At 36.6% G+C, this 22,018-nt stretch overlaps 1 protein-coding gene across 1 annotated transcript in view; it reads right to left on the reverse strand.

Moving 5' to 3' along the window:
- LOC118588386 (ATP-binding cassette sub-family A member 6-like) overlaps positions 1-20,160 on the reverse strand; it is a 66,485-nt gene extending 46,325 nt beyond the window's left edge. Inside the window, exons 1-9 of the mRNA XM_036194656.1 lie at positions 20,057-20,160; positions 19,173-19,245; positions 18,917-19,028; positions 17,591-17,795; positions 16,481-16,639; positions 13,266-13,369; positions 12,349-12,575; positions 10,267-10,408; positions 668-853 (exon numbers count right to left, since the gene is read on the reverse strand). Coding sequence (XP_036050549.1) covers positions 668-853; positions 10,267-10,408; positions 12,349-12,575; positions 13,266-13,369; positions 16,481-16,639; positions 17,591-17,795; positions 18,917-19,012 — 1,119 coding nt within the window. The 5' untranslated portion in view covers positions 19,013-19,028; positions 19,173-19,245; positions 20,057-20,160. The remainder of the gene's footprint in view (positions 1-667; positions 854-10,266; positions 10,409-12,348; positions 12,576-13,265; positions 13,370-16,480; positions 16,640-17,590; positions 17,796-18,916; positions 19,029-19,172; positions 19,246-20,056) is intronic.
- Positions 20,161-22,018: the final 1,858 nt, after the last annotated feature.

Consider the following 22,018-nt stretch of genomic DNA (forward strand, 5'->3'; position numbering starts at 1 on the left):
TGTAATAGCTTTATAAAAAAAAAACATCAAACCCTGGAATTCTACTCATTTATCAAAAAGAAAATAATATAGGCATACAATAAGATGGTATATAACACTATGCTATAGCTATATATAAGACTATGCATGACACTTAATAACATAATACTGAGTGGAAAAGTTCATTTTTTAAATATATTTTGTGTAGCATTGCTTACATAAACTTAAAAATGGATGAAACAAATATTTGTATTTCAAAGCCCAAACTTGACTAGTAGTAAACCACAAGGAGGTAATTTTCATAAAATGGTTACCTGTTGAATGATGGTATATTTAGAGGTGCTTCACAATGAACACAGTATTCTACTTCTTTAAAAGTTTGTAAGTACACTGATGGACTTCATAAATTTTGTTATACTATGTATTATAGCTTCAAAGATTTTCATAATTGATTCATAATTTACACAACAATGTGCTTTAAAACATGTTTACACAGAATTTTTTAATAAACTAGCTGTTTTTATTTTAATTTTTTATTCAATGGAAATTTTTTAAATAATGTAGCAAATTTAGCTTTGCAGCAAGACAGTTACACTGGTAAAAGCTCTTAGTTAGGGCCAGAGAGGACTCTAAGGAATCGTCAAGTATTAATTCCTTTTAAAGCATCAATAATAACCTATGTTTTTACCTTAGCCATCCCAGAGGTGAAGGCAAAAGGGCTGCAAATGCTCAGAATCCATTCCAGAGATGTGGGGAGTTGTTTATGAAGTACAGTGAATCCCACACACCCCCAAAGGAAGGTAAAGAGAAATACGATTAGATTGGTGAGGATAGCTTTCTGTAACAAAACAGCCATCAGGAAAGTGACAGCTATCTGAAAGAGAAAAGACATTGGCTGTTGCAGGTAATGCCTTTGAGGGACATCAGCATAACCAGGTTCATTACTTCATACAAGATATTATCAATGAGAAACTGAGAGGAGTGTGAAGTTCTACCAACTCTATTCTGCCCTCAGATCTTTTCTTTTCTTCCTTTCTTCCTTCTTTCCTTCCTTCCTTCCTTCCTTCCTTCCTTCCTTCCTTTCTTTCTTTCTTTCTTTCTTTCTTTCTTTCTTTTTTTTTTTTAAAATAAGATCCTTACATGCCCTACCCATTTGCTGGGCTTTTGTTTCTACAGAAGAGACAGGGAAAGCTGAAAGATAATCCAAGAATAGGGTAGAATACACACTGTTGGGCAATTAAGCTAAGCTAAGTTAGGATACTAAGAAAAATTATCCATCTACACTTCTTCAGAAAACATCGTAGATGATGAGAAAATACAGAAACCACTGTTCAGAGAAGGATGGAGGGAGAGATGGGAAGGAGAAAAGAACAGAAAATAAAAAAAACTCAAGGGACTGGGAAGGATGCTATGTGGAGATTGCCAAGGATAGATCAAACAGCAGAGGATATCTGTCTCTATGGAAATATCACAATGACTTCCAGTAATTATTTATAACATGTGTCAGTAATTATAATAAGCACTATTTGAATTATATGTAATACTTTTATAAAAAAATCCTTGAGTATTTTGAGAGTAAACAAAAATTTTGAGCTCTTCTTTTTCTGCGTTCTCCTAAACCAAATACCCCAGTCTCATCCCCAGGTTTGCAGCAGAACACCCTTGGCAACTTTTGCTGCCCCCGACAGCTCGTATCTCCTGTGGATCCCATAGATCTCCCTCTTCTAACCTTCTTCCCACCCCTTGTTGCTTTGTCCCAGACCCCAACTCCAGCAAGCACCCCCTGCTAACCAAAGGGCTGCTCCTTGCAGGACAACAAGTAGGCTGAAGGTGGACCCACCCTTCTCCTACTGCTCCTGAGATCCAATCCCTCCAGTCTCATCCTGAGACCTGCAGCAGGAAACATGTTGTAATCTCCCTTTCCTCTCTCACCCTATCCACAATGGAGCATAAAGACCTTCACCTCCAACCTTCCTTCTCCCAACTCATCCCTCCAACCATCACAGGCATTCTCTGTGAACAGACCAGGTGAGCAGACCAAGAAAACAGGCAACATACAGCCATCACACTACCCAAAAATCCAGAGAAGAAACAGAAATCAAGGAACTAAACACTCACCCAACAAAGACAAATCCAGAAATCAGCACCTAGACCTATGACCATCCCAAACCCAGATGCACAGACTCCAGGGGGGGAAAACCACAATCAGTAACAGCCAGGGCAATGTTCCCACTAGAGCCCTGTTATCCTACCACAGAAAGCCATGAATACTCCAACAAAGCTGAAGCACAAGAGAAAATATCTTAAAACAGCCATTATGAATATAATAGAGGTCCTTAAAGAAAAAAATGAATAAATCCCTTAAAGAAGTCCAGGAAAACACAGTATAAGGAAATGAATAAATTTGTTCAAGACCTGTAATTCAAAATAGAATCAATAATGAAAACACAAACTGAGGGAATTCTGGAAATGAAAATTTTAGGATCTCGAGCAGAAGCCACAGAGGCAAGCTTCACCAACAAAAAATAAGAAGTAGAAGACAGAATCTCAGGCACTGAAAATATGATAAAAGAAATGGATACACTAGTCAAAGAAAATGTTAAATTTTAAGAACTCCTGATAAAACACACACACACACACACACACACACACACACACACACACACACACACACACACGAGATATCTGGGACACTATGAAAAGACCAAAGCTAAGAATAATAGGTATAGAAGAAGGAAAATAAATCCAGCTCAGAAAATGTTTTCAACAAAATCATAGAAGAAAAATTTCCAAACCTAAAGAAGGGAATGCCTATCAATGGTATAAGAAGTTTACAGAGGCCAGGTGGTGGTAGCGCATGCCTTTAATCCCAGCACTGGGGAGGTAGAGCCAGGCAGATCTCTGTGAGTTCGAGGCCAGCCTGTTCTACCAAGTACGTTCCAGGAAAGGCACAAAGCTACACAGAGAAACCCTGTCTCAGAAAAAAAAAAAAAAAAAAAAAGAGTTTACAGAACACCAGATAGACTGGACCAGAAAAGAAGCCCCTGCCGCCAGCACATAATAATCAAGACACTAAACATACAGAACAAAAAAAGAATATTAAAAGCTGTAAGGGAAAAAGAGCAAGTAAAAAAATATATATATAGGCAGGCTTTTAGAATTACACCCGATTACTCAATAGAGACCACAGATATCAGCCTAGGCTACTAAACACAGCAAATCTTTCAATAATCATAGATCGAGAAAATACGGTATCCCATGATAAAGTCAAACTTAAACAATATCTATCTATAGATCCATTCCTACAAAAGGTGCTAGAAAGAAAACTCTAACCTAAGGTTAACTACACCCATGAAAACACAGGAAATAAATAATCTCACACCACTAAAATCAAAAGAAGGGATGAACACTCACACACACCACCACCACCACCACCACCACCACCTCAACAACAACAATAGCAGCAGCAGCAACAGCAACAACAATAAAATAACAGCATCAACATTAGCTCTAAATATTAATGGTCTCAATTCCCTCAATATAAAGACACAGACTAACAGAATGGGAAAACAGGATCCATTCTTCTGCTGCATCCAAGAAATATGACTTAACATCAAGGCTAGGATAAGGCCTTGTGGTAAATGGTAGGAAAAACATATTCCAAGAAAATGGACCTAACAAGCAAGTGCTGTAGCCATTTTTATATCTAACAAAATAGAATTCACATAAAAAAATAATGAAAAGAGATAGAGAAGGACATTATATACTCATCAATGGAAAAATCCATCAAGATGAAATTTCAGCTCTTAGCATCTATGAGCCAAACATAAGGACACTCAAGTATGTAAAAGAAACACTACTACAGATTAAAGCACATATTGACCCTCACACATTGATAGGGGGAACTTCAATAGCCCACACTCACCAATGGACAGGGCATCCAGATAAAAAATAACAAAAATACTGGAACTAACAGATATTATAAACCAAATGGACCTAACAGAAACCTACAGAACATTTCTCCCAAATACAAACTATACCTTCTTCTCTGCACCTGATGGAACTTTCTCCAAAATTGACCGCATACTCAGTCATATAGCAAGTCTCAACAGATACAAGAAAATGGATATAACCCCTGCATCCTATCAGACCACCATTAAAGCTGGGTTTCAACAACAGAAACATCAGAAAGTCTAAAAACTCATGGAAATGAACAATTCTCTGCTGAATGACTACTTGGTCAAGACAAAAATAAGGAAAAAAAAAAAGACTTCCTAGAATTCAATGAAAATAAATACACAGCATACCCAAATTTAAAGGACACAATGAAAACAGTGCTAAAAAAAAGAGTTCGAGACTGGAGAGATGGCTCAGGGGCTGGAGAGATGGCTCAGAGGTTAAGAGAGTGCTGAGTTCAATTCCCAGTAACCACATGGTGGCTCACAACAATCTATATAAGATCTGGTTCCCTCTTCTGGTGTAAAGGCAAACATTCAGGCAGAACACTGTATATATAACAAATAAATAGATCTCAAAAAAAAAAAAAAAGAAAGAAAAAAGAAAAAAGTTCATAGCACTAAGTGGAAAGATCTCATATTAGCACCTGAACAGCATACATGAAAGCTCTAGAACAAAAAGAAGTAAACACACCCAAAAGGAATAGAAGACAGGCAATAATCAAACTGAGGACTGAGATCAATACAATAGAAGCAAAGAGAACAATACAAAGAATCAGTGAAACAAAAAGTTTGTTCTTTGAGAATGTCAACAAGATAGACAAATCCATATCCAAACTAACTAAAAGGTGGAAGAGAATATCCAAATTAAGAAAATCAGGAATGAAAAGTGGGACATAATAATAGATACCAAAGAAACCCAGAGAATCATAAGGACATACTTTAAAAATCTGTACTCCACTTACCAAAGTTAATCAACATTAGATAAACAATGTAAGTAGATCTATAAATCCTAAGGAGATAGAAGCAGCCGTTTAAGTCTCTCAGTCAAAATGAGCATAGGGCCGTATGGTTTTACCATAGAATTCTACCAGAATTTCAAAGATGAATTAATGGCAATATTCATCAAATTATTCCACAAAATAAAACAGAAGGAACATTGCCAAAATTCATTTTATGAGACCACAATTACCCTGATACCCAAACCACACAAAGACAAAACAAAGAAAGAGAATTACAGACCATTTTCCCTCATGAACATTGATGCAAAAATACTCAAAAAAAATGCTTGCAACAAAATCTATGAACACATCAAAAAGGTCATCCACCATTATCAAGTAGGTTTCATTCCAGAGATGCAGGGATGGTACAGTATACAAAAATCAGTAAATGTAATCCACCATATAAACAAACTGAAAGAAAATAAAACTATATGATCATTTCATTAGATACAGAAAAGGCCTTTGACAAAATCCAACACCCCTTCATGATAAAAGTTGTAGAGGGATTAGGGACATAACTAAACACAATAAAGGCAATTTAGAGCAAGCCTATAGCCAAAATCAAATTAAATAAAGAGAAACTCAAAACAATTTCACTAAAATCAGGAATAAGACAAGATTGTCCATTTTCTCCATGTCTACTCAATATAGTACTTGAAGGCTTAACTAGAGCAATAAGACAACTGAAAGAGATCAAGGGGATACAAATTGAAAAGGAAGAAGTTGAAGTATCATTATTTGCAGATGATATGATAGTATACATAAGTTACCTTAAGAATTCCATGAGGAACTCCTATAGATTGTAAACACTTTCGGCAAAGTATCTGGATACAAGATTAACTCAAAAAAACCAATAGCTCTCCTGTGTACAAATGACAAATGGACTGAGAAAGAAATTATGGAAACAACAACTTTCAAAACAGCCTCAAATAATATAGACTGTCTTGGGTAACTTTAAGCAATCAAGTGAAAGACTACTTATATGATAAAAACTTCAAATCTTTGAAGAAAGATACTGAAGACGATATCAGAAAACAGAAAGATCTCCTATGCTCAGTAATATTAACACAGTAAAATGGCCATCTTACCAAAAGCTAGCTAAAGATTCAATGCAATCTCCATCAAAATCCCAAAACAATTTTTTACAGACCTGAAAGGACAATATTCAACTTCATATGGAAAACAAAAAACCCAGGATAGCTAAAACAATCCTGAACAATAAAAGAACTGCTGGGGATGGGGCAGGTCTCACCATTCCTGATTTCCAGATGTACTATAGAGATATAGTAATAAAAATGACATAGTATTGGCATAAAAGCAGACAAGTTGATCAATGCTATCTAATTGAATACCCAAAGATAAATCTACACACATATGAATGCCTGGTTTTTGGTAAAGAAGCTGGAAATACATGGAGGATCATCTTCAACAAATGGTGCTGGACAAACTGGGTATCTATATGCAGAAGACTGCAAGTAGACCTATACTTACCACCCTACATAAAACCCAAGTCCAAGTGGATCCAAAGACCTCAACATAAAACCAGATACATTGAACCTGATAGAAGAGAATGTGGGGAATAGCCTTGAATAAAATGGCATAGTAAATGATGTTCTGAACAGAACACCAATAGTACAGTCACTAGTGTCAATAATTAATAAATGGGACCTCATGAAACTAAAAAGCTTCTATAAGGCAAAAGACACCATCAATCAGACAAAGCAGCAATCTACAGAACAGGGAAAGATTTTTAACAACTCCACAATCAATAGAGGACTAACATAAAGAACCCCAGAAAATGCACATCAAAAAACCAGATAATCCAATTTAAAAAATGGGGTACAGATCTAAACAGAGAATTCTCAATGGAAGAGTCTCAAATGTCTGAGAAACACTTAAAGAAATTTTCACTACCCTTACCCATCAGGGAAATGCCAATCAAAACTACATTGAGATTCCAACTTACACCTGTCAGAATGGCTAAAATCAATAACACAAGTGTCAGCTTATGCTGGCAAGGATGTGGAGCAAGGGGAACATTCCTCCATCACTGGTAGGAGTACAAACTCATACAGCCTCTACAGAAATCAATATGGTAATTCCTCTGAAAGTTGGGATCTGATCTACCTCAAGACCTAACTATACCAACCATTCTTGTGCATATACCCAAAGAAAGAAGCGCTATCCTATTACAAAGACACTTGCTTAACTAGGTTCATTGCAGCTTTATTCTTAATAGCCAGAAACTGGGAAAAACTTAAATGTCCCTCCACAGAAGGGTGGATAAAGAAAATGTGCATTTACACAGTGGAGTATTACTCAGCTGTTTAAAAAAAAAAATGAGATCATGAAATTTTCAGTCAAATGGATGGAACTAGGAAAAAATCATCTAGTGAGGTAACCAAGAACCAAAAAGATAAATACTATATGTATTCACTTATAAGTGGTTATTAGCCATTAAGTAAATAGTAACCAAGCTACAATCCATAGGCCCAGAGAGGTTAGGTAAAAGTAAGAGGTGTAGTGTGGGAGGCATGGATCTCCCTAGGAGGGGGAAATAGAATTGATTTTATGAGCAGACTGGAAGCAAGTGTGGACAGGAACCAGGGTATAAGAAAGGGTGGAGGCAGAGACTGCAGGCAGAGATCCCTGGAATTGCAGGGTGTTTGAGGGATGGGAAACCCAGTGCAGTGGAAACTTCCTGCAATATATGAAGATGATTCTAATGAGGTCTTCTAGTAATGGAAGATATGAGTCTCAACTCTTGTAATCTGGTGAGGCTTCCAGTGGTGGGACTTAGTTGTTGGCTAAGGGGATCCCACAGAAATCCACAAACAACCCATGCTAATGCTAAGACAAAGGATTGCTCTATGTAAACTGACAATAGGGCCCCATTGCTGAGGAAAACACCCAACAACTCTTTGAACATGGAGAAGTCAAGCTGGTGCCTACATGGAGCTTTCACCCCTACATTGTAGTTACTTTAGTGTGGGAAGGTACTCTGCAGGCTACCAAAAAAGAAACATCGGTACAAAACCTATGACCAGAAATCTGTCCTGCCTGCAAAATATGCTAGGGAAACGGTGGCAAACAACTTGTGGTAGTAGCCAACCCATGTCTGATTTGCCTTAATAAGGCCCACTCCATGAGATGGAACTCATACCCAACACTGCTTGGATAATCAAGAACCAGAGACTAGGTAACTAACCCAAGGATCTAGGATAAAACAAAATACTAATGGTCTAAAAAAAAAAAAATCAATAACATGATTCCTAATACTACTCTGCTACATTCATTGATCAATGCCTGATTCAGTTACCATCAGAGAAGCTTCCTTCTGCAGCAGATGGGCGTGGGTGCAGAGACCCACAGCCCAACATTTCTCAGAGAGAGTCTAAATGGGAGGTCTCCATCAAATCCCTCCCCTCAGAGCTTAGGGAATCCCCTGGAAGAGAAGGCTGAAAAATTCTAAGAGCCAGAGGGAATGAAAGACGACAGGAGAACAAGGCTCTCTGAACCAACTAAGCAAGGCACAGATGAGCTCAGAGACTGAAGCAGCAAGTAGAGGGCCTACATGAGTCTGCACCATGTCTCTGCATATACATGATAGCTTTTAGTTTAGCATCTTATGGGAGTCCTAAGTGTGAGAATAAGTATGTCTCTGACTCATGTGCCTCCTCTTGAGACTCTTTTCCTCCAGTTGGGTTGCCATGTCCAATTTTGATATGATAGCTTTTGTTTTGTCTTATTATATTTTGTCTTGTTTAGTTGTTATCACTTAAAAGCCAGTTATTTTCTAATGAAAGACAGAAAAGGAGTGGATCTGGAGTGGTGGGGAGGTGGGGAGGAACTGAGAAGAGTGGAGGGAGGGGAAACTATAATCAGGAGATATATATATGTGTGTATATATATATATAGTGTATGTGTGTGAGAGGGAGAAAGTAATCTATTTTCAATAAAAGAAAACATAGAAAAGATTAAGTCCCTTGCTTATGTCTAATTCATACTAGAGATACACAAGGTGACTGAAGTAGTACCTCAGCAAAACTCAATGCTTCACAATGGCCTGTTTCCATGATGCCAGAGTTACTCTAATAATCATAATCAAACCAGTCCACAGATTAGCTGTATATCAGCCTTCTTTCTTTCTACTCTCCCCTTGTTTTTTCTTTCTTTAATTCTAAGTAGTAATGTATTATCTTCCCTTACATCTACTGAATATGGTAGAATAAAGTTTAAAATTTACCTCCATGAGCCCAGTGTTAGTTGATCACCATGATAAAATAAAAAGTAAACTTGAGCAGCAGTACTAGTTGCCTATCAAGACATTTTTTACTCATTTAAGTAATTAAAAGTGTCACAATTAAAAATTTGAAATATCAGGGGTGGGGATTTAGCTCAATGGTAGAGTGCTTGCCTAGCAAGTGCAAGGCCCAGGGTTCGATCCTCAACTAAAAAAAAAAAAAATCAGAAGCGAACTTCTGCCATCCAGGGCTCCCCCATTGTGCTGTAAGCCTGTATTTAAGACCTCCTCCCTCCTTCAATAAATGGCAATCGACATTCAAAAAGAAGAAGAGGGGGTCAAGAACATGATGGGGAAACCCACAGACAACTGACTGGTGCTAGTTGGAGCTCACTGACTCTGGACTGACAGCTCCGGAACCTGCATGGGACTGAACTAGGCCCGCTGAATGTGGGTGACAGTTGTGTGGCTTGATCTGTTTGTGGGGTCCCTGGCAGCAGGACCAGGACTTATCCCAGGTGCATGAACTGGATTTTTGGAGCCCATTCCCTGTGGTGGGATACCTTGCTCAGCCTTGATACAATGGAGAAGGACTAGGCTCTCCTTTACCTTGGTATGCCAGACTTTGTTGACTACCATGGGAGGCCTTACCCACTCTGAGGAGTGGATGGGGGCAGAGTGGGAGGGAGGTGAGGAGGCGGGAGACGGGGAGGGAGGGGGAACTGTGGTTGGTATGTAAAATGGAAAAAAATTAATAAATAAACATATTTAATAAAAAATTTGAAATATCTCAAATAAAAGATTTTATGAAAAAATATTTTTGATGTACCATCTCATTATGTGATGCACAAGACTTCTTGAAAAAAGAGAGGCCCAATTTACTTGGGTTTACATTATTTTCTAATATTTATTAAAATTTTCTCAAGCAAACTCATATGTGCATGCACATACTTATACACACACACCCCTACACACACACACACACCAGACATAAAAAAGTGCCTTTTTAACATGCTGGAGAATTAATGTTTGCTATTCACAGCTAAGATCTAATGTGTATTAGGTGATAATAAATGCATACACTTACCAAAGATAATCCATATAAGAAAAAGAGTGTAAATATGACAAGGAAGCCAGTCATCACTACAATTTGAGCAGATGTTATGATAACTGCAATGAGTATGGAAATAATGAAGATGAAGCAAACATAGATTAAGCCCCAGGATAGCCTAAACAAAGACAAAAGGCATTTAAATTATTTAGCCTTTTAAATAAATATTTTAAAAAGACAAAAGCATCTAAAGAACAACATTGTTATGCTAGTATGTACACTCTAGTTTAATAACTATGATATTGATAATATGGTTGAAGTCCATTGTGCATGCTGTTCTTCATTATAAATCTCCATCTTTTCCCTCTAAGGTAATCACTTTAGCAAACATCCTGTTTATGAATCCTGTGCATTCTGATTGCCTTTACCACACAGTAATGGGAGATGCCAAATACTATTATGGCACCAACCAATGGGAAAGAATGTCACAACCAATTAAGTGGCTCTAAACCAAAAAATGCCCTTGCTAGTACCTGAAGGCCAGGCTTCCATATATATCTATTGCACAAATACTATGAGCATTGTATAAACTGTATGGTTTTGCTGTAATTATATGTAATTTGCCTTTATCAATCAAAATTTTCTATTACATATGAAGCTTATATATCTCATTGTATTAATATATTCTAGTGTTCTTCTGATTTTAGATAATTGTTTCCTATTTTTCTTTGTCATAATGGTGTCAAGAATTTTATTACATTTGTTTTTATGTAAGATGTAGAAGAATATCTCTAAAGTGAAATTACTAAATTAAAGTTTATGTCATCAATTTTATTAGATATTACCAAATAACCCTAACTATAAAGCTGTAGTTTTATCATTCCACATGTATAGTTTTGGGTTTTGTTTGTTTGTGTATGTTTTAAATGGTATGTGTTTGAGTTTTCATCAGGTTTGGCTTATCAAGAAGGGTCTTAAGGTCTCTCTATACATCTCAGGTAAGCTAGGAACTCTCCATCTTCCAGAGTCCACCTACCCAATGCTAAGATTACATGCCTTCACTTCCAAGATCAACCAAGTGATTTCTTGATTTATGTAATATAGAGAGAATTATCCCCTAAGAATCAATATCAAAGCATGCCATGTTTCTTCTTAGCACATAGTTTTTCTTTTGACCTGAAAATATACATTTTTTCACTGATACTTACCAAATTCTGTGCTTTGTTTCAGAGAAATTTAGATGTTATACTATTTGTATTTCTATTTATTAAATTCATCCAATATTTTCCTAGGTCTTTATTTCTATGAAAGTACTCCCTTTTATTATGTCACAAATACATAAATAGATATATTCCTGTATATATACAAACATTATACATATATTTCAAAATTACTTTAAAGGTTTGTGGGGTGAGGCAAAGTTTAAATATTAATAAGTAGTTCAGGTGCTGTTATTAAGTTCTTCCTAGTGCTGGAGAGATGGCTCAGAGGTTAAGAGCACTGACTGCTCTTCCAGAGGTCCCGAGTTCAATTCCCAGCAACCACATGGTGGCTCACAACCATCTGTAATAAGGTCTGCCGCCCTCTTCTGTATACATAATAAATAAGTCTTTAAAAAAAGTTCTTCCTAAATACCAGCCTATATGTTATGTCCTGATCATCATAATGCATCACTTAATACAGCATTTACTTACTTCAAAACACCTCTGGTTGGCCAAGCCCATGAACACAACATACCCTTTACAAGACTATTTTATCCACATAAGGAGGTGGGGAAAAGTCATTTCATAACTAGGAGCAGATCAGGCAGAATTGCCATCAGAACTGCACCACTGAGGCCTGACTCTGACGTTTGCCATCTACCTGACACTGGGTAACTCTCTTATCTCATTTGCCTTTACTTTCCTTGGTAATAGTGCCTACATCTTAGAGGCTGTATAGAAAAAGCCAAAATTAAAAGCATGTTCAGTGAGTTACAGTTAACTATTTTCCATGGAAAATTTAACAAAGACTAAATCTAGTAGTCAGAGCAAAAGAACAAGTAGCCCACATATCACATTTAAACTGTGGAATTATAAAACAACACTTCCGCTGGTTTATGTTTTTTTTATGACTCACCAAAATGCTGAGTCTTGTAGACCCATTATTTTCATCAGTTCCTTATACTTTTTCCTCTCTGTAGTAATATTACGTGATACAAAATATATGAATGAGGAGAAATAAAGCAAGCAGAATACAATAAAAACTTCATATAGAAAAACATCTTTAGTAATAAAAGGTAATGTCTTCATATTTATTGCATTAACAGACATCAAGTCCTCCATCACAGAGTGGTTTGTTGTGACCTAGAGAAAAGCATAAGCAAACAGAAATTAAAGGACATAAATTGACCAAACTGGAGTGTTGAAGATTGCACTGTCTTTTTTAGTTTAATGTTGTAGTCTGGTAACACAAAGTGTCACTGTCAGAGGGAACTGGGCATGCTGTTTTGCAGATTTCTGTGAACCATTTCAGAACTACAAGTTTTAAATCAAGTGGTCTCTTCCTTGGCTAAAACTCTGCATCTATATAATTGCGAGTTTGAATGTGCCCCTCCACATCGCATTTGGAAACTTCATCTTCACTGTAATACTAGAGGGAAGATGTTTGGGGAAGTAAGTCATGGGGCCCCACTCTTGTGGATAGATGAGTGACTCATCAAAGGGTTGGCAAGTGTTTCTAATGTGCAATTTGCCCTTTTGCTCTTCTGCCAAGTGAGAACACAGTGTTCTTCTTCTCTATGACCTTTCATCCCTTCTGCCATGCAAAAACTCCGAGACTGTGACAACCATGAGAAATGAGCTTGATGAGGCCTAATCATATACTTGCCAGACTTGAGAACTGTGAAAAATAACTATGCTCTTTATAAATTACCCAGCCTTGAGTGTTTAGTTATTGTAGGGCAAATGAACTGTGACATCCATCTTCCATTAACAGTTTTGATGCCTCTGAAATTAATTATAGTAGCCAGCAGAACTTTGTAATTAAGCACTCACTTCTATAATAGCAGCATTGATGGCAGTTTGTAAAGGTACAAATCCTCTTTTCCAGTATTTGGACAATGAACATGAAACACCACCATATATGTCCCAGCAATGAACTGTAAGCACAAGGAAAAGTATAACCATCATTATGGAATAAAGGCAGATTGGAAATGAGGAACAAGAACCTAAGAGAAAATGATGGAGACTCCACTAGTCAGAACTTTTAACCCCACAGAAAACACAGGTGCAGTGGTGCACACCTGCAATCCTAGCACTCAGGAGGCTGAAGCAGAAGAATACTATCTCAAAACAAGCAAGCAAACAAACAAACCAACAAGGTAATTTTGCAAGGGGCAAATATGTTAAGATTAAGGGTATATGGTTTAGAAAAAGCAGCTGTTCTCTCACACACCACAAGACTAGGGATGGAGCAATCACTTCCTGAGACATGGCAAACAAGCCTTTAAGGTTTCTATAGCAAAGCTACACACACACACACACACAAAATCTCCTTTTATATGCCTAAAGGCTTGGAACTTTCCTATAGTAGGATATGTGCATGAGAAGAAACTTTTGTCCCAAATAACCTGGAATCAATTATAGTAAAATGCACACCTCCAGGTAGGAAGTAGAGGTGCCAATGAGATGCAGTGTTTGAAAACTTGTGACAAGCTATTGCACAAACGCGTAATGATGAAGACAAAGGGCCACAACTTTCTTTCGGGGGGAGAAACAGAAAACAAGGTGTGCTACCTATACTCTGGAGGTCTCAGGAATTTTCTTCCTAATATTTTCATGTAGCCTCCCCTGTGTTATAGCATACAAATACAGGTTTACTCTGTATTTGAGTGTCTCTGGATAGTCTTTTGCTACAAGTGACAAGATCCACAAGTCTATGGCAATTTTACTTACAGAGATCACTTCTCCCTTGATCCTAATCTCTTCAGAAAGTGACTTCATCCTAGAGGGGTTTCTGAGCCACCATTAATTTCTAAAGTAGCTCTTTTGTCTTTATCATCTTATTTGTATATCCTTTTTTATCCTTTCCTACCTCCTGCCCCTGACTGGAATGATTCTTAAAAACAGGCTCCATGGTTTTCATTCATTATACTCTTCAGGAACGGTAGTGGGCAGCCATTCCAGCTTTGACCTGGAAGTTCCAACCCCCATTGAGGCTTCGGTAATGGTCACACCTACAAGGCAGGGCTGAGAGGGGACACTGAAGACCCGAGTTCCAGATGCCGGGGTTCTCTTGGTTCCAGGACCCTGGATGCTGGAGGTAGACCGAGCAGAGTCCTCCAGAGAACACCACTGGACTGCGCCATACCTTTGCCAGATCCAACAACCTACCTATCCCTTCATTTGTAAGTTACCCCACAAAATAAACCTCCCTTTTAACTATGTGGAGTGGCCTAAATCATCCTGAGTGAGGTAACCCAGACTCAGAAGGACAAACATGGTATATACTCACTCATAGGAGGATACTAGATGTAAAACAAAGATGACTAGACTGCTACACAACTCCAGGGAGGCTACCTAGAAAACGGGACCCTAGGAAAGACCCAAGGATCACCCAATGACAGAGAAATGGATGAGATCTACGTGAACAACCCAGACGACAGTGGGAGTAATGAAGGGCAAGATTTGAGGGAAAGAAAGCTTAGGGGAGCAGGAGATCCCAGCTGGATCAAGAACAGAAAGGGAGAACAAGGAATAACAGACCATGATAAATGAAGACCACATGAGAACAGGAAAAGGCAGAGTGCTGGAGAGGTCCCCCAAAATCCACAATGATACATCCTCTGTAGACTGCTGGCAATGGTCGAGAGAAAGCCAGATCTGACCTAGTCTGGTGATCAGATGGCTAAACACCTTAACAGTCGTGTTGGAACTCTCGTCCAATAACTCTCATCCTCAGCCAGGCCCCAGGTGGAGCTCCAGGTGTCCAACTGTTGAGAAAGAGGAAGGTCTGCAAGAGCGTGAATTGTTGAATCCAAGATTGCAAAAAGCACAGGGACAAATAGCCAAATGAATGGAAGCACATGAATTATGAACCAAAGGCTGTGGAGCCCCCAGCTGGATCAGGCCCTCTGGATAAGTGAGACCATTGAATAGCTTGATCTGTTTGGGAGGCACCCAGTCTGTGGGACCAGGATCTGTCCTTAGTGCATGAGCTGGCTGTTTGAAACCTTGGGCTTACACAGGGACACTTTGCTCAGTCTGGAAGGAGGGGACAGGACCTGCCTGTACTGAATCCACCAGGTTTAAATGAATCCCCAGGAGTGCCTTGATCCTGGAGGACATGGGAATGGAGGGGAGGGGCTGGGGGGGAAGGTGGGGGTGGGGGTGTGAGGGGGGAGGACAGGGGAACCCATGGCTGATATATAAAATTTAAAACACATAATAATAAAGAAAAAAATAATTTCACCAATAAGGAACTCAGAAGTCTGCACTCAGTATGTGAATAGTAGTTAAGAACTGATTCTACAGGTTACATCAATTTTATGTCCTCAAGTGTCCTCCCACCTTTTCAGCTGCTTCCACTATCATCTAAGGGGTCTTCAGGTTTCATTACATTCTCCCTGAACTTCCTGCAACTTGAATTCTCTGGGCTGTATTAGGAGTGCTCTCTTAATCTTCAACAACTCTCCACAAGCTTCCCTGATTAAAGTCCTGCAATGACTATCCATAGCCTAGGTTTACAAAATGCCAAACAGGACCTAGTCCTTATGTGACTGCAAAATCATTCTCCCCTCACATCCCATGGCTTTTCTTGCTCTTCTTCCAGCTATGAGAAGGTGCCCTCAAATACCTTTATCCTACTGAAATACGTTATCGCTAGCTCCTCACATTTGTTGTTCCTTTGGTCTTATTTTAAAAGTTACTTCTCTAATGCAGCAATCAATTAAGAATCCTGGATCCAAGTTACCACAAGTACTTTCTCTTGCACTTGCCACTAATTATTCAATGCTTATCTCTCCTGGTCAACTGCTATAGCATCTGACACTGGCAACTAATCACTCCCTTAGACCCGTGAGCTCAACAGATGTATGCTGAATTATTATGCAGTGCCGTGAAATAAACCTCTAAAATTAATATAAGGGCAGCAATAAAATTTTCATCTGTTTTTTCCTATAGAATTGGAAGTATCTGTTGCCTGACACTATCTGTTCCTTCTTGTTGAAAACACAAAGACTGTCACAATAGTATTTTATATGTAAAGTTACCTAATAAGTCTTCTTTCAACAATGGATTTCCATACGTTAGAAATACTTGCAACTTGTAAGAGAAAGTGTCATTAAATATGATTCCAAGAGCATGGGGAATATTCTTCAGAAGCACTTCATCCAAGTCATTTTTACTTGGTACCCCAATGATTCTTGTCCCTGTGAGGTATAAGGTGAAAACAGATATACTGGGGTGTACAATATTCTACCAAACAAAATGTGTTATTAGGCCGAGCCATGTTTTTATAGACTTTTACACTTAAACTAAACAAACTAAAAAGCAACCTAGAATACATTATTTTACTGTTTCAAATCACAGAATCTAATTGTGTATGCAAATTACATGTTTTAATAAGACAAGTGGTGGATGAAGAAAAAAAGACCACTATGCCCTTAAGTATGAGTAATCCACTGTTGTCATTACTATACCCCTGAAGATTCCAGAATTCTTCCTGAAGCAAAATCAATTTACATGACTTTTGTCTTATGCAGAAACAAAATAACAGACTCTATAACAACCAGAAATTTCATTAGTTAGTAATTGAATATTAAAGAATAAATAGCCAGACTACAACCAGGTTGCTCATAAATGAAATATGTATTTTATTAGTCTTGGTCGCAAAATGGGCCTATTTTAAAAATCACAACCCTTAAAGGTTTTGCATTCTATACTATACATAAGAAAGAATATTACCTTCAGGTTACACATAAATAATGCTCATACTTATGAACTTATTGTTAAATAGCTATGACCTAATTACTTAGATTTTTAACAAGCTATAAATCTTTATCATTGGATATCCATGTTAAAAATATACATGCACCAATAGCTACATTTCTCCCAGTTGTTGTTTATCAAATTTGTAAGTTTTTTGTTTTTTTATGCTCCAATACAAACATAGGCCTACATAAATTGAACCCCTATCAAGCTGAAAGAATTTTAAAATCTTGTTGTAAAAGAAAAATAAAAACCTAAGAAGATTATATACTATCTTGATACTTGAATTTATTATAATGATGTTATACTGAAACTTCAAACTAACATGTACATATCTTATTAAAAATTATAAATCAATAAGACTAATTCTTTCTTGTCATTAGCATATTTACCTTTCATAGAGGGAGCAAACGTTGTTTTATTCATTATCTGTTGGGTTATATTAGAGATTGGTGTATATACAACCACTATAGAAGATCCATTAAATTCATCTAAACTTCCAAGATCCTGAGGTGGGACTTCGGGGACTTGTATATTTACTTTGATATATGAAAACAGACCCAAATACAGTCCTACAATGATTGGGATGCTCCATTCCTATAAAACAGTTTTTAAGAGAGAAAATAATGAGCCTAGAATTATTTCTCCTCAAATTGGTCAACACCAAAGAACTTTGAAGACAAGCTCAATTTTTCCATATGTATAGCTTCTCATTGCTATATACTCTTTGGAAAAAGGAAAACTCAATAAAGAACAAATTCTGAGTTAGTAGCCACATGTATCACGCTCTGATCTAATGTTTTGCATTAAATCATGAATAATTTCAGAAGTCATCTGGAAACAATGGGATACCTAACTGTGAAAATCTCAATTGCCTGGAAAATCAATTCTAGAAATAAGGCACAAAGTGGCAAATAACAATGTTTCTTGCTAGGTCCCTGGATGAATGGAAATAGCCTTATTCCCACTCAACTTGCTTCTCTTCTACCGACTGTACTAAAAATAGTGAAACTGAACATTTGTCATGCATTAAGCCACTGAAACTTATACTATTCACCACTTCTCAAACAATCTGCTTTGTATAAACCAACAATGATATTCTTTTATAATCCTTGAAAATAATCTTTATGTAAAAAATCAATAGCTTTTAATATAAAACAATAAAATTAAACTTTGTCAATTTATGCTTACCAAAATCTATTATTATGTCTTGGTTCTCAATGTAGAATATGTGATTATTTAATGTTTGTTAATTTACCATACAATTAAATTTTTACTCTCTCTCTCTCTCTCTCTCTCTCTCTCTCTCTCTCTCTCTCTGGTTTTTTGTTCGTTTGTTTGTTTGTTTATTTGTTTTGGTTTTTCAAGAAAGGGTTTCTCTGTGTAGTTTTGGTGCCTGTCCTGGATCTCGCTCTATAGACCAGGCTGGCCTTGAACTCACAGAGATCTGCCTGGCTCTGCCTCCCAAGTGCTGGGATTAAAGGCATGTGCCACTGCTGCCTGGTACTTTATCTCTTTTTTATAAATGTAATACTTTTAGTCTTCCTAATTCTATGGTATTGGTCATAGATCTTTATGAGTTTCTCAATTAAACAAATATAGCAAGAAATACCTACCTTAAAGGTAATGAATCTAATCTGCTGGTTATAATGTAATATTTGAAATAAATAGGTAAGGAAAGAAGAGTTCTGAGGAAAGGGTGAAATTTCTGCACATACCAAGAAGCTCTCTCTTTTCATTCTCCATTTCTTGAGCAGATTCTTGTGTAGAAGCACTCGGGTTTGCTGATATACACTTATTTCTTTCATACTCATTTTACCTGCTCATTAGCTGGACAAACAGTAAGTGAAACAAAAACGTAAGAACCATTGAAAAAACCCCTGACTATATTTCTGATTCAAATATTAACTATACTTAAAAACTGTAATGAAACTTTGTAAAATATTATCGCAACCCTTTATTATTAAATTTTACCTCAAACACATTCACTTTAAGGTATTTGGAGGAATGGGTGATGGTGGCATGTGGGTTGATTACTGTCACACTTCTACAATAAAACAGAAAATTCTAATTGGAAAGAATATATCATTATGGTACAGAACATAGATCAGTATATCTTAAAACAGAATTCAATGATGTGAATAAAGTAATTCAATTAGTTTCATTTCATTAATAGTTGGTTTTGTTCCTTGCATTTTAGTATTAGTAAAATTCCCATAAATAATCAAATCAACAAAATTCTGATTTCTTAAACTCATATGAAAGATAAATTATATTCATTAAATATAATACCAATGAAATATGTTTGGGATATTTACCTTCAGATCAAAATAAAATAAATTAAACAAATTTTAACTGAATAACTTTTACCAAAAGGATAATAATCCAGACTCAAAATTACTTGATTCTGACATGCAAGGAGAATAAGACTTCTTTCAATTTTGTGCATATAAATGCCACTAAAAACCTCTGAAAGCAGAGGCACACAATAAACTTTTTTAAAGAAAAAAAATAAGAGAAATTGAATGGAAAAGTAATTTTGCTCAGAAATTTTTCAAATAAACAAATTAAAAAACTTTTCCAATTTTTATACTCTTTAAATTTATTCTTTCCTAAATTTACATAATAAAATTTTGTACAATTTTCACTTGGCTAGAAGGTAAGCAAGCTAGATTCTACTGTTGTATCTACAAAATGAAATCTGGTTGGGGAAAAAAATAAAAATTAGCTCTTAAAATCACCTTAAAATTTTAAAGTATCTAGAAGCATCTGGAATACAGATTGATCTTAACAGAGCACAAAAAATAATATTTGTTTTATTGTGCAGAGCACAAAATATAATAATAAGCTTTACTTACTGTCGGGGAATGTTTGCATTCTTTGGAAGCAGTCACACGGTTCCCTTTTTTTTTCCTAGTGCAGCAGTTAAAACATTTTCTCTGGTTCCTTATATACTCCTTAAGTAGGTGGTTACTCTCAGTCGTTCTTACTCAGACTGGTTTCTGAAAAGGGATGTGGTCAATCTAAAACTCACGTGATAACTTTGTTTTGTTATGTGTGTCCCTTTACCCTATAAGCCAGTTCATCTCCTGGGAAAATACTGTTCTGTGATTGGTTGAGAATAAAACAAACCCTACAACTGTTCATTCAGCCTTTCAACGGCAGGAAAAATAAAGCAAATAAGGAAAAATTGTTCCAGCTGTTTAGATATGATGAGATCAAGAAGATGTACAAGAAAAGAGTAAAAAGATTACCTAATCAAACTAAGTCGTTAGAGTTGTATGAGAAATACTAATTCATGTTTTCTCACTACACATAGCTAAACACAGCTGTTAGTTTTCAACTTGGCAAATTCATGCTAAGTGGGAAAAATAGCCAAGACTGAAAGTTTCTTTTTTTTTTTTTTTCTTCTGTTTTTCTTTTAAAAGTAAAGTAATCCATAGTCTATCTTGGAGAAATTCCGACGGTTGACAAATGAAGAATTATTTTCCAGTGCTATTCTCCTACTCTGTTCACAGTAACATGGGATTTTATGAGTTATGTAGACAAAATAAAATATATTTTAAGAGACTAAAACACATAAAAGAATTCAGACTTTTATACATTGATGCTAGAATACCTGAAATCTATTCCATTCTCACTGCACAGTGTACCTGAAAGGCACTGAAAACTTTTTGACCTGCCATGGCAAACAGCAAAACAGGAAAGCAAAGTCCATGAATTGGGAAATCTCAAATATTTGACATGGCTCCTGGTCCACATGTGTTAATAATCATAAATCAGAGCAATGTTCCAGAGTACAGGAGATAATTTTAAGACAATAACAGTTACAGCCATGATAATGTACTTGGCAATTAATTCTACTTTTAAAAGTAGACAAAAGTGAAATATCACATCTTTTACATTAAAACCGTCAAAACAAACAAGGTAACAGAGGTGTTCTAACGGTCCCAGAGCTGTGAAAAAAATGTCACAAACACTTAAGAATTTGTTTCAATAGTAGAACAAATCTTTTGAAGTCACCTAAAACTATAATTAAGACTTCCATTAATTTTATTGCTATAGTTGTTTTATATCTTTATATTCCATTATTTATTTGTTTGTTGGTTGGTTTTTTGAGACAGGTTTTTCTCTGTATCCTTGGCTGTCCTGGAACTCACTCCATAGACTAGGCTGGCCTCAAACTCACATAGACCCACCTGCTTTGGTGGCCTCTTCTTTTTGCCATTATTTGTTTGAGACAAGTTCTCTCCCGAACTTCGATCTAGTCTGTTCTCTTTATTATGATTCATTTTATTGTGGTGACACTATTCTTAAATTTGAATGTAAAAATATTCCCACAAATATAGTGACCTAACATGATGAGGAAGATGCAACCTCCAGGTAGGACATTGAAATATTGAGTAAATATATTCCAAGTTAGAGGTTGGAGATTTAGCTCAGTGGTAGTGCGCTTGCCTCAAGGGCAAGGCCCTGGGTTCGGGAAAAAAAAAGACCTCCTTCAATAAATGGCATTAAAAAAAAAAAAAAACTGCCCCAACTCCAAGTTAGAAGTTGATATATATAATTCAACTTTAAAAATAATAAAGTATAATGAAAAGTAATACACAATGGAACAAATAAAGGTGTGTGTGTGTGTGTGTGTGTGTGTGTGTGTGTGTATACGAAAACCAAAAAGAGAAACTAAAATTCCCTTTTAACTATCATTTTAGATAATTAAGTATGTTGGATTAAGACCTAGGCCTCTGGTGTCTTGGTGTTTCTGTGACCTATACTTTATCACTGAGTGTAGCTATCTAAAATTCATTTTCCTGCATGAA

This window comes from Onychomys torridus, chromosome 8, assembly GCF_903995425.1.
Source record: "Onychomys torridus chromosome 8, mOncTor1.1, whole genome shotgun sequence".
Classification (NCBI taxonomy): Eukaryota; Metazoa; Chordata; class Mammalia; order Rodentia; family Cricetidae; genus Onychomys; species Onychomys torridus.